Source organism: Haliotis rubra, unplaced genomic scaffold (genome assembly GCF_003918875.1).
Source record: "Haliotis rubra isolate DU_JTF1 unplaced genomic scaffold, ASM391887v1 Scf383, whole genome shotgun sequence".
In the NCBI taxonomy this organism is placed as follows: Eukaryota; Metazoa; Mollusca; class Gastropoda; order Lepetellida; family Haliotidae; genus Haliotis; species Haliotis rubra.
Window position 1 is genome coordinate 563,279 of NW_025767061.1, and position 13,566 is coordinate 576,844.

The 13,566-nt window shown below is 38.2% G+C and overlaps 1 protein-coding gene across 1 annotated transcript in view; it reads left to right on the forward strand.

Annotated features, from left to right (window-relative positions):
• The window catches only part of LOC124286450 (rap guanine nucleotide exchange factor 6-like), a 164,640-nt gene that overhangs the window by 2,240 nt on the left and 148,834 nt on the right, over positions 1–13,566 (forward strand). The window contains 1 exon segment of the mRNA XM_046722829.1: positions 4,953–5,389. Within this exon segment, the coding sequence (XP_046578785.1) occupies positions 5,321–5,389 (69 nt within the window). The 5' untranslated portion in view covers positions 4,953–5,320.

The following is a 13,566-nucleotide window of genomic DNA, read 5'->3' on the forward strand; positions in this document are numbered from 1 at the left end:
TCTTAGTAGGTAAACATGTATCTTGAACAGAGTCCGACTAACAGTGGGTTTTTGTCCTGACCTACAAAAACCAGGACCTTGATATTTCATGTCCAACATTTTGTACAGTGAATATTATCAGAATTCAGTATATATATTTTTCTGTGTCCATTCTATGAATGCTTGCGTACTGGACCTTATTTCTGTGTTACATGAACCCCTGTTAATATAATTGATCTGCAGCACAAACACAGGTCCATCTTAGCAAGTTAACTGTAGCCTAAACCCAGGTCCATCTTAGCAAGTTAACTGTAGCCTAAACCCAGGTCCATCTTAGCAAGTTAACAGTAGCCTAAACCCAGGTCCATCTTAGCAAGTTAACAGTAGCCCTAAACCCAGGTCCATCTTAGCAAGTTAACAGTAGCCTAAACCCAGGTCCATCTTAGCAAGTTAACAGTAGCCTAAACCCAGGTCCATCTTAGCAAGTTAACTGTAGCCTAAACCCAGGTCCATCTTAGCAAGTTAACTGTAGCCTAAACCCAGGTCCATCTTAGCAAGTTAACAGTAGCCTAAACCCAGGTCCATCTTAGCAAGATAACAGTAGCCTAAACCCAGGTCCATCTTAGCAAGTTAACAGTAGCCTAAACCCAGGTCCATCTTAGCAAGTTAACAGTAGCCTAAACCCAGGTCCATCTTAGCAAGTTAACAGTAGCCTAAACCCAGGTCCATCTTAGCAAGTTAACAGTAGCCTAAACCCAGGTCCATCTTAGCAAGTTAACAGTAGCCTAAACCCAGGTCCATCTTAGCAAGTTAACAGTAGCCTAAACCCAGGTCCATCTTAGCAAGTTAACAGTAGCCTAAACCCATCCATCTTAGCAAGTTAACAGTAGCCTAAACCCAGGTCCATCTTAGCAAGTTAACTGTAGCCTAAACCCAGGTCCATCATAGTAAGTTTACTGTCTCTTTTATGTGTACACTTTATATAAAACCTAACAAAACATGCAGAAATCCAAACAGGGTATTCCAGTCAGTTAACTGATAGTGGTCACTGTTTTCAGATAAATACATACAAAGAAAGAGCTGGTTAGATTGTGCTGGAATATGAATGTTTGCTATTGAATGTCAGTGTACAGTTTGGCAGCAGACTGAAGCAGTATACCCATGTCATGGCTCTTCCATGGCTTGCTTGTGGCGCCAAGCTCAGTGTCAGGTTGCACTTTCTTTGTCTCAACTTGGTTAGCGCTTCATAAGTCTTTCTCTAATAGAAACGTTACTGAAGATTAAAGCAAGGTATTGAACATATATCCTCCTTTTTAGCTTTTGTCTTGTTCATCTCATGTAGGGTACAATCTTGAGCAAATATTCTCCATTCATGCTTTCTCTTCATTGTGAAAATAATGGGTTTTTTCTTAAATTCTGACAGAACATCATGCTCTGGTAATGCTTCCTTGGTTGATGCATGTCATCCTATTCCAGTTGCTTAGGTCAATCAGGGGTGGAAATAATTTTAAAATTGCTAGTGTACTCCGGTACAGTGGCACATGTAAAATCACTTGCCCTGATAATTTTTCCACTATACCGACCGTTTTCTTGTTGATTTTTTAAATAAACAACATAATTGATATTGGAAAGTCAACTGGACACCGGTACAGTGTGATATACAAATTTGCTTGCCCGACAGAAAAAAACACTGGACTTGGGCGTCGGGCAATGGGTTATTTCCACCCCTGTCAATGTTCCTGATGTCAACTACGGTAATATTGTTGAGTAGAGTGTTTCACAGCACAGAAACATTCATGTGCACAATGGTACTGTCATGTTTAACATGGTGGGTATGCAAGTCAGGGTATCAGACTGTTTTTGAATGTCAACCATACATGCAACAACTGTGCTGTTCAGTTAATCAAGATTAGAGAGGTTTCACATAGAACTAAGTGTAGATGCTCCCAGTAATGTTGTGTATTGTTGCAATTCATTACTTATCATCAAAAGCAATTTTGTTTTTTATCATGGATGTTATTCTTTTTTATGTTATAATTTGTACGAAACTACACATGTTAATGTTTATGATTTTCATATCAAAAACACAAATCAAAGCAGAAAAGACATTAAAAAACATGAATAAGGAAGTTATGGAAGCAGACATGATTTGATGATCTTTGGGGGTCAGTTTGAGGCCATTAATTTGTGATTCATACATATTTACCCAGTTGTCTATCCCTAATGAACTTTGAGAGGCATTTTTAGAAGTTGTATAGTTGTATTCTTTATTGCAGGGAAAAGTTGACTATCCATAGAACTTGGTTTTCCTATCCCTAATGATATGAGTTTGATGTTCTGAAATTTACATCTGCTTGTTTTTGGTATATGTTACGTTTCATTTTTAGGCTTGACTGAAATGCAATTTTTCTGGAATTTTACAGTTCTGATAATTCAATACCTGAATTGTGGTAACATTATGATAATTTGGTTTAAGCTATCGGACCTCTTGCTTGTATTAAGCAGACCACTCAGTGTGTGCTGTCCGAGAAATTACCACTTTACAATAATCCCCTTGTTAACATATTCTTTAGGAAGTCCATTTGGCTTCAATACATCCAGGGTTTTAAGCCATATTAAGGCTCAGTGTCGTTCACAATGCTGGTCAAGTAATGCTGTCAGAGAGCCTGTCTGGGTTGTGTTGTTTGATGGACACCTTGATGGCCAGGAGAGACATCCTCACTCAAGTCTTTTGTGTCTTCACAGCACAGACAATTGCTCAAATCAGCTTCTTGTATTGTTTTCCCCATCACCATGGTTACTGGGGAGATTATTAGAATAGGATTACTCTGCTCTATGGTATCCCTTGTGCTTGACCTTTGACCTTGCTGCATACATGTACATCAAGAGCCGTTAGGAGTTAAACGGTGTTGTTCTTGTTTTAGATATTTTGTCATTACTGGAGTTAACAATAGGTGTCTATGAATAATTTGAAGATGAAAGGTTTTGTAAGAAACTATGAATTGTTCATGCTTTGTGTGTAGCATCCTTGATAAGTATTGACAGTTAAAGGATCTTACCGAGCTAGTACCTCAAGGGTTTACATAGGAGTGTGTTCAGAACTGATATAAGAAAATTGGTTTGTGCTGTTCGTGACATACATACTCCATGGAAGAACTAAGGCATGGTTAAGGAATAACTGCTGGAGTTCAAGACCAAGTGTTATTATTTCAGATAGGCTTGTCTCAACAAGACACTGGTTTGATTCCCCATACATAAAATGTGTGAAGCTAATTCCTGGTGTCCTGGTTTTACAGCTAGAATATTGCGTAAAGCAGAGGAAAAGTGAAGTGAAACCAAACCAAAACTCTTCCCTGCTGTGTGACCAACAGGTTGCATGTTATCTAGGGTGTACACCTATGGTGTTATCGTCATCTATCATTGACACAGTATTCATGATGTGTCAGTTTTGGTGGTCAGGCTTTATGTCAGGTTATGCATGGATGGATCAGTCTTGTTTCAGTGTAATACTAGTAGAAACAGTTTAAATGGCTGAACGATATGTTTTATGATCAAAATGAGCAAGAACATAATCTCATCGAATTAGTATTGAGAATAAGGCACATGAAAATGTTATCTGATTTACCATGTGTATGGAAGGAGGGCAAAAGGTATATTAGTTACTACAGATTTTTGTATTTTTGTCTTATTGAAAAATGCATGTAAGAATGACAGAATTATGCTTGTATAGTTTGGTTTTATCAGAGACCGTAAAATAGATGGTCTCCAGAGATGCCAACCCATACGATTTTATCGTATAGCGTTATGAAAAAACAACACAAAATACGTGACTACGATAGCAGTACAAATATACGATTTAAAAAAAAATGCATTAAGTTAAATTATTAGATAGCATACGTACCATACACAATTTATTTCAATCACATTATATTCAGTATCAAGCTATATGTGGATACGTACTACTCATTTAGTTGAGTATAACGTTAATAACAAGGTCTTAGACTATATATAAATTTTTTTTATTTGCTATGAAAATTCTTTGGAAAAGTTAATACTAATTTTGGCCAACAAATACTAATTTTTTAATCAGTTTTGGCCAAAATACTAATTGGGCTGGTTTTATCAGAAACCATATATAATGGATGGTCTCTGGTTATCCGCAGTCTGAGAACTGAAAACATTTTTTGTGGAAGATGATTTTTCTGATGCTAGGTAAATTCTCAGTCTCTGTCATATAATAACTGAACAGTGTAAGATACGTAGCACAACTCTCAAGGAAAGATATGAAAATGTTTGTATCAGTTTAGAACTTGATGAATCAGGATGAGACACTATTGATTGATGAATCATTTAGTCTTCTGTATTTCCTAAAAGTTGTGCAATGAAATATTTTTTAATTTGTTTGGAGCCTTCGAGGATTGTGGTTCTTCAACTTGAACATGTTTGAAAGCTTTGTGTTCGTGCTTACTGGGAATATCTCTTACAAATATATACGCAAAAGATAATTCAGTTGGAAACATGGCTTACTCGTGCTTGAAATCAATTTACATATAAAGCTTCAGGACTTCTCTGTGGAGAATATGGTCTTAACTTTAGACATTTATCTTCATTTAATGATTAGATGTGTTGATGTTTTGCCTGAAACTCAAAGGAAAGTCTCCATGGATTTTATTGTAAAATGTTTGAACAAAATGCAAGTTCACCTTTGAGTCATTTTGAATGCATGGCATTTGTTAGGATATAATGTAATTAACTAAAGAAAAACGTCCAGAGTCCCTGCACACTTTTATTGACGGTGCATATTAAAGAAATAGCATTAATAATAGTGTTTGAAAAAGCAACCCTGAAAATTGCTGCAATGATGTATGCAACTGTACTGCTGCCAACTCTATGCTAAGTGCTGCGTGTATCGATGCAATGTTCACAGCCTAACTAACATGACATTCACAGTCTCCCATCTCTCCATCTCTCAGATACCCACAATGATGGCTGCAGACCGGTCCAGCACTTGCAGACAGCGCCCAGCTCCGTACCAGGATGATGTGGTCTCTGACCACTCCACTGCAGCAGTCTTCATGTAATGTGCTGCTTCGTATGATGCCATTTTTTTACAAGGATTATTGGATATTACAATCGCGGAAAATGTGTCATGTGTTTCATTTGTGGGATGGCAGTCTCTCGCTGTGGAAGATGATCCGGATTACGTAAGCTGTGTGGAATAATTGATGAATTGTACGCCAGGACTTAATGAAGATACCCGTGCCTAACGAGATGAGTGCTTGATTTCTACAATGTAGTTGGATTTTTTGCGGAGGACTTAGTGACTAGACAGCAAGCAACAATGTCGTCATACGGAGACAGGCAGTTTATTCTCTGTCTGAAGAAACATCCTTATCAAAGAAATGAACAGGTACTGTATTGAATATTGTTAAACTAGATGTCTAAAGACATTCTCAAAACAAATTATCCTCACTGATTAAAACATTATATAACCTGTATGAAATGTCTTGTAAAACATGGAAACATTTTTTTTATTATGATGACAACTCAGTTATTTTGGTTTTGTGAGGGAAATATCAATAAATTAACTTTCCTAACAGCCGTTATTCTTACAAATCTGTTGAAACAATACTAAGGATACATTGTAGTGTGATATATTTATTATGAAATATATTTGAAGCAATAGTATAGAAGTAGGGATGATTTTGGGGTAAAATGCTTAAAAGTTGATTTAGACAACCCATATCTTCTTCAGCCTGTTGAATGTTATTCTAAGGGAACTGATAGACCACATGCCCATAGTGCAAATATTTCTCAATCAGTGTTTGTTAATGTTTAGCCTGTTATGTGTGTACTATTTTGCAAATATTTGAAGCAATGATTGAGACAAAAGAGGGGAATACAGGCTAGAGGTAGGTGATTACAAGAAGCAGTGTAGGTATCAAGGATATCTCCCCTGGGGGTCTCAGCTGGTGGAGTTCACGCTGTGATCAACGCTATCTGTAGCAGATCAGAGCCAGGCATTGCTACCTGTACACACTTCTCTCCTTGTTTTTGTATGTCTGGCTGAAATATGCTGTTGCATGCAAATTCTGCCTTTGAAATAACCCAGTTCTGATATTCCCAGGACTGGGGACTACAATTAGGGAAGTAGAGTGGTTCTCCTCCATACATGGAACTACAAATTGAATTTCACCACCCTGATGCCAGCTTGTATGTAGTTGCACAGTAATTTGTCCTGATGTGTTAATCTTTCCTTTGGGAGGCACCATCAGAATACTGTCCTGTTTATAGTCATTAATAGAAGGAGGGCAGTGTATTATAACGATAGACATGGTACGATATAGTCTGATGTCTTTTTATTCCTATTGCTGTATAGTTTTGAAATATTGCAGCATTAAATTTCAACACATATTTTGTTCTTCCTGTTGGATAAATTGCCTTTAAGATTGCTAAATAATGTGTTTAATTGTTACTGAGTGCCAATACATTGTCATGGAAATGATATGAAGAAGAGTAGACAGACCCCTGATCTCCAGTATTCTGTTATGGACCAATAGTCAGGAATTTCTGTTAACTGATTTTCAGTATTTTTCATGACATTATTTTATTCTTATTCCTGCTTTTGCCCCTCAGCTAACAATTCACTGGCCGTTCTGAATGTGCATTTGATGAAGAAGAAAACCTAATGTCATTGTTTATCACAGAGAAACTATATATCAACCATTAAATGGATGCTGTCGGAGAAATCACTAAAATCTGTTGATTTTGGAAATGAAATAAATTATTCTCCTAATTACATAATCTATTCTGGAGAACAGATGCACATCGACACTAAAGTGTTTATGCAGCCCAACAACTATTTGCACATTATGACATTAGGATATAGATGAAAAGAACATTATTAAGATATTACAAATATTTATTGCAAAAATAATTTGGTTAATCATTTCGACAAATTCAGTGAAATAGTTATTGATTAGCTTAAATGTTATCAACCAAACTATTCCCACCAGTCAGGGTCAAGGGTGGCCCAGTCATCTGAGGTTCTGGTGTTTGTTGTGCAGAGTTCTGTCCCCCTGGGCAAACCCGTTATATCCCAGTCTGACCCAGTTATGTTTCAAGGTTGGTCAGCTTCATGCTTGTGGGTTTTACCAAAGTGGTATATGTGAGAGACCGGCATCACTTTGAGCTTTAACTTGACATGCTGTGATGTAACTGGAATACTGTGCAAAGGAGCATTAAACATATCTCACTCACAACCAGCTGTTCAGTGTATGTTCAGTTTTCCCAGACATTATTGAGACAATCTTTGTTTCCGAATACTGACAATAGAATTTTAAAATAGGTGTTAAATTATGTAATAAGGTACTCAATATGGGAGGAAACTCTTGTAGGCTTAAGAATGAACCTTACTACATCAAGAGTTATCTCCCCCTGGTGTAGCAGACGGATTTCTTTGTTGACATGCCGGATTTGACAGCAGAAGAAAAAAGAAAGCTGGTTCTAGATGATTTTGATAGGGGTGTGACAAATGCAAAAGAGTTAGCTGGTAGACATGACATTCCTCTGTCTACAGTATACAGAACTTTGGGGAATATTCAGTCAGGAGTTGGCATTGAGCACAGGACGGGCGGGGAGGCCAAGGAAGTTCAGTACTACGGATCGCTGGCGACTTGGTCAGATTGTGAGTAGGGGAAATGTTAGAATTGTTGAGAATATCAGAAATGAGATGATTAATAGAGGACATCCCGAGGTATGACTTAACTGGGTGAAAAAGCCTGGAATTTCCTCACCATTGATCAAAGATGCCCAAAAAGAAAGACATTTAAACTGATGTAGGGCTCACAAAAATCAAGATTGGGATATTGTTTTCTATTCTTTTGAAAGTTCTGTGTGGCTTTTTCTGAACTGTGTGAAAATTTGTACAAAAGATACTGTGAAACCTATCTACCAACACCCAAAACATAGCCGAAAATTTCACATGTGGGGTGGGATATCATCACGTGGAGTGACGCTGTTGTGTATTTTCACTGGAAATTTGATGAAGGAACAATATGTTGACATCTTAAATGGTCATCTCCTTCCAACGGCCCTAAAACTCCATGAAGATAATTGGATTTTCCAGCATAATAACGACACAACGATTTTGAGCTCTACAAAACCGTGATTGTCGGATGAAAATGTTCAAGTTTTAGACTGGCCCAGCTACATCCCAGACCTTAACCCTATTGAGAATGTGTGGGGACTAGTGAAGGACAGAATAAACCAAAAAGGACTTGGAAATATTGAGGATATGAAGAAAGAAGAGGTCGAATATTCGGATATGCTGTCACACGATTTCCTACAAACTTTGATCGGTGGTGTACCTTGGCACATTCAGTCGTGTATTGAAGGACAAGGTCGTCTTACAAAGTACTGAAAAGACACTTTGACTGTCAGAGAATCATATTCTATAGTTTGTATACATGTATTTGATATTTGCCGAAACAACTTTTTCAAAAAATTCTGGGAATACTATATGTGCACACCAAACTTTTGAATGGACTTGGGACATGGCTAAGAGGGCCCATACTCCTTATACAGCAAGGCAGCAGTTCCATGTGTCTGGGGTCAACTGTTGAGGAGTGATAGTATTTGGAAGTTATTCTATGAACATGTGTGTCAAGTGAGACCAAGGTTAATACAGAAATTCTTACACAAGTTACGTGAAATCAGTATGTCATGCATACAATTTATATAACTTCATATTACTTATTTTGTAATTGTTTTTATCTGCCCTTAAGAAAATTGCACTGATTGTGACTTGTCTTAGAAAACCCCACATTAAATAACGTTCACCATCTTGAGCTGAGCATCATTTCTAAAGTGAGGTCATCAGATGTTTACGTAACAATATTTCTAAATACAGTCAGCACTACAGCCTGGATGCTGTGACTGACTGAGTTTGGTTTTACGCCGCTTTTAGCAATATTCCAGCAACATCACGGCAGGAGACACCAGAAATGGGCTTCACACATTGTGCCCATGTGGGGATTCGAACCTGGGTCTTCGGTTTGACGAGCCAACGCTTTAACCATTAGGCTACCCCACCGCCCCTGGATCCTGTGAACCATGTACTGGTGTGCATGGCAGGATATTTACACCAATGTACATGTACATACGACTGTTACAAACCCGTTTAGTCATTAGTCTCCCATACCACCACTGTGACAGTGACTCAAGCCAGACTCCATGTATATAAGGCATGGCAGGATATATACACCAATGTACATGTACATACGACTGTTACAAACACGTTTAGTCATTAGTCTCCCATACCACCACTGTGACAGTGACTCAAGCCAGACTCCATGTATATAAGGCATGGCAGGATATATACACCAATGTACATGTACATACGACTGTTACAAACACGTCATTAGTCTCCCATACCACCACTGTGACAGTGACTCAAGCCAGACTCCATGTATATAAGGCATGGCAGGATATATACACCAATGTACATGTACAAACACGTTTAGTCATTAGTCTCCCATACCACAAACAGTGTTTCCAGTCATTAGTCTCCCATACCACCACTGTGACAGTGATTAGTCTCCCATACCAGACTGACTCAAGCCAGACTCCATGTATATAAGGCATGGCAGGATATATACACCAATGTACATTTACATACGACTGTTACAAACCCGTCATTAGTCTCCCATACCACCACTGTGACAGTGACTCAAGCCAGACTCCATGTATATAAGGCATGGCAGGATATATACACCAATGTACATGTACATACGATTAGTCATTAGTCTCCCATACGACTGTTACAAACCGTTTAGTCATTAGTCTCCCATACCACCACTGTGACCCATACCACCACTCAAGCCAGACTCCATGTATATAAGGCATGGCAGGATATATACACCAGTCTCCCATACCACCACTGTGACAGTGCCAGACTCCATGTATATACATGTACATGTACATACGACTGTTACAAACATTAGTCTCCCATACCACCACTGTGACATATGACTCAAAGCCAGACTCCATGTATATAAGGCATGGCAGGATATTTAGTCATTAGTCTCCCATACCACCACTGTGACAGTGACTCAAGCCAGACTCCATGTATATAAGGCATGGCAGGATATATACACCAATGTACATATACATACGACTGTTACAAACCCGTCATTAGTCTCCCATACCACCACTGTGACAGTGACTCAAGCCAGACTCCATGTATATAAGGCATGGCAGGATATATACACCAATGTACATTTACATACGACTGTTACAAACCCGTCATTAGTCTCCCATACCACCACTGTGACAGTGACTCAAGCCAGACTCCATGTATCATGATGTATATAAGGCATGGCATTTATGTACTAACTTTGTTCAAAAACAGACCTTATCAATCTTGGATTTGGACATGGCTACTACCATTGGCAGGAATTGAAAATAGCAAGATGTTTTTAAATCAAGGACTAGTGATAGTTCCACGTACGCTACAACTTTTTATGTACCATTAGGAAGATTGTAACTCTGCAATAGATCAGTTTTGAAGTTTATTGGAAAAATATTATTATTTCTAACCCTCATAGGTTATACAGTTCAGGACCAGATAGTTTGTCTGCCAACTTTTTTAATACATGTAATATAACTTTCAGAGCACTTAGTATGATCAGATATTGAGACATTCGTGAGGCTTGAATGGAAGTTCAATACACAAGGCTGTTACTTAAAAACCAGGACCATTCTAAAAAATGTTGAAAAAAGACGCAGTGGTATAGTTTGGATAATAAATGTTACTCCTGATTGTTAATTTTACCTGTTATATTTTATGTAAAGTCATCATGTATACCACTAAAAAAAGTTGAAGAAAGCCCGATTTCTAGTTTACTTTATTTAACCCGTAATGACTCTGACCATTAAACTATAGTAAAGTAAAAAAACCTTGAATGTCATATCATATATTATTTTTGCTACATTTCACAGATATTGTTTATTTATACTTGTGATTCAGCGATTTTTGGTGTCCTTACAGAAGAGTTTCATTCTTTGTTGTGAAGGCTGGTTTCTGTTTTGCTCTTATTACAGATCGGTCATGATATCTGTATTGAGCTTTTTCTTCTGTTCATCAATGCCCATGTTAGAAAGTCGTCAGTTTGTGTACTTATTGTATCAGGAAAGCTTTCTTGTGTTAATACAAGAGAAAGGCTTAGTTAGCCATTGCAAACAGGTCCATGATGGAGACAGGAAAGATGTTTTTATCTTCAGATACAGATAGCTTACTTACTAAATGGCTATTCTTCAAATTTCAATGAAATCAGCTGTGTAGCTTTAAGCCAGGTAGGGCCAACTTTAGGCTGGTTGACAGCTTAACTGAATTGACACAGATTTGAAGTCAAATTTATAGAAACACACGGAAAGTCCTGAAATTCTTTTGATCATTTCGTCAAGTTCGGGGAGGCTCCTGTGTTCCGTTTCAATATAGATTTCTCAGAAAGCACGCTAATCTTATGCTTTGGACATTTTCATTGCTGGTTTTTCTTTAAAAACGCCGCTTGTTTGAACTCTATGTTTGTTTTGAGCTTGTGGTTGGGTTTAATCCTGCTAGGAAGGCTGAATCAATTTGTCTGGACATGTTAAATCTTGGTAGATGGAACTCTGGAAATCATGCTTTTTGAAGTGTGAGGCTTAAGTTGTTCGCTAATTAAATTGATATTAGTGGGAATGAACTACAAAGCCTGGAGAGGAGAAAGTTGAACTGTTTCTGGTGATGGTTTGTGGAAGAGGTCAAAGCAAAATGACACTATAGCTTTAATGTACATTCCTTTAAAATAGAATCCAACTGTTACGTTTGTTTCTCAAGTTATTTCTGTCAAATGTTAAACAATGGATCTCGTTCCATAGGATGAAATATTTGCAAAATTCATACATCAGGCTGCTGTGGAGTTGGTTATTGAAATGGAGTCCAAGTTACTCCAAGACTAATGCTGAGTCTCTGAATGTACATAATTTTGATACAAGGCCCGTGAAGATCCGGGGTAGAATAGGTCTTCAGCAACCCATGCCTGCCGTACAAGGCGACTATGCTTGTCGTAAGAGGCGACTAACGGGATTGGGTAGTCAGGCTCGCTGACTTGGTTGACACATGTCATCGGTTCCCAATTGCGCAGATCGATGCTCATGCTGTTGATCACTGGATTGTCTGGTCCAGACTCGATTATTTACAGGCCGCTGTCATATAGCTGGAATATTGCTGAGTGCGGCGTAAAACTAAACTCACTCACTCACTAATTTTGATACAAACACATTACTCTATTTAAATGGAAAACGAGCCCCAGAGAGATGGGAAATTCAGAAATTTATGAAAATGGAGACTGGCTTCATTTAGGACTTTTCCATTATAGAAGGGGCTGGGTAGTAGTGATGGAAGTGTTGTTCAGGGACAGGTTGGTTGTTGTTGAACACCACACTCAACAGTACTCCAGCCATAGGGCAGGTTCAAAGGGTAGGGTACAATGATGTTCTTTCATTATGCCAAATGTTTGGAATGGATGTAAAACAAAATGGTAGATAAGAAATGTGGTAAAACCAATGTTGTTTTCAATAGATTTTGTGTAAATTTATCAATTTTATAAATGATGCTGGAGTGAGTGAGTGAGTTGGGGTTTTATGCTGTTTTTAGCAATATTCCAGCAATATCATGGCGGGGTACACCAGAAGTGGACTTCACACAATGTGCCCATGCACTAGGGTATGACTTAACTGCCTCTTCCAGCATCATTTAGGGGTGGTGGGGTAGCCTAGTGGTTAAAGCATTCACTCGTCACGCCAAATATCCAGGTTCGATTCACCACATGGGTACAATGTGGGAAGCCCATTTCTGGTGTCCCCAGCCGTGATATTGCTGGAATATTGCATAAAACCGTACTTGCTCACTGAACACATTTGCAAAATAATGTTCTTAGATGGTGTCTACAACTTTGAAGGTGTTTTGGAGCAAAGGTTGCTAGCTTCTGTAGAAGTTCAAATGTACCTGTCTAACATTTGTCTAAAAAAGAAGACGATTTCCTCAAGTCTCTTGAAGCATGTAATGATAGGATCGTGTTGACGTGTTGAGTTTGGAGGTGACCATCCTTTCATGCCCTCGTTATATTATTAGTGTCTGTCAATTATATGGCAGTCACAATGTCACAGGTTTGATTGTGTTGTAAGTAGATAAGCATGGGTAGGTCTATTGACAAAAGTTGCCTTTGAGGCAGCTATTACAAGCTGGCTATTGTGAATCTGTCAATAAGGCAAATGTGTGTCTTGTAAATTTTGACAATCTCTGTGTGTGCCTTTTGTTGAGGATTTGTCAGTTGCGTCGATCTTTAACCTTGAATATTGAAAGCCAAAATATGAAGGTCCTGTCGGAGGTTTACTGAATTGAATAAACCATTCATTGACTGTCAAAAGGCCACGATTGCTGTTGGTTTCTTCTAACTGTTTATACCGTTTTGAGTAAGTGTCAGTGTACCATTGAACGGCAGTTTTAGTAGGGTGTATATGTAACAGTGTTGGCGGTTTCTTTAT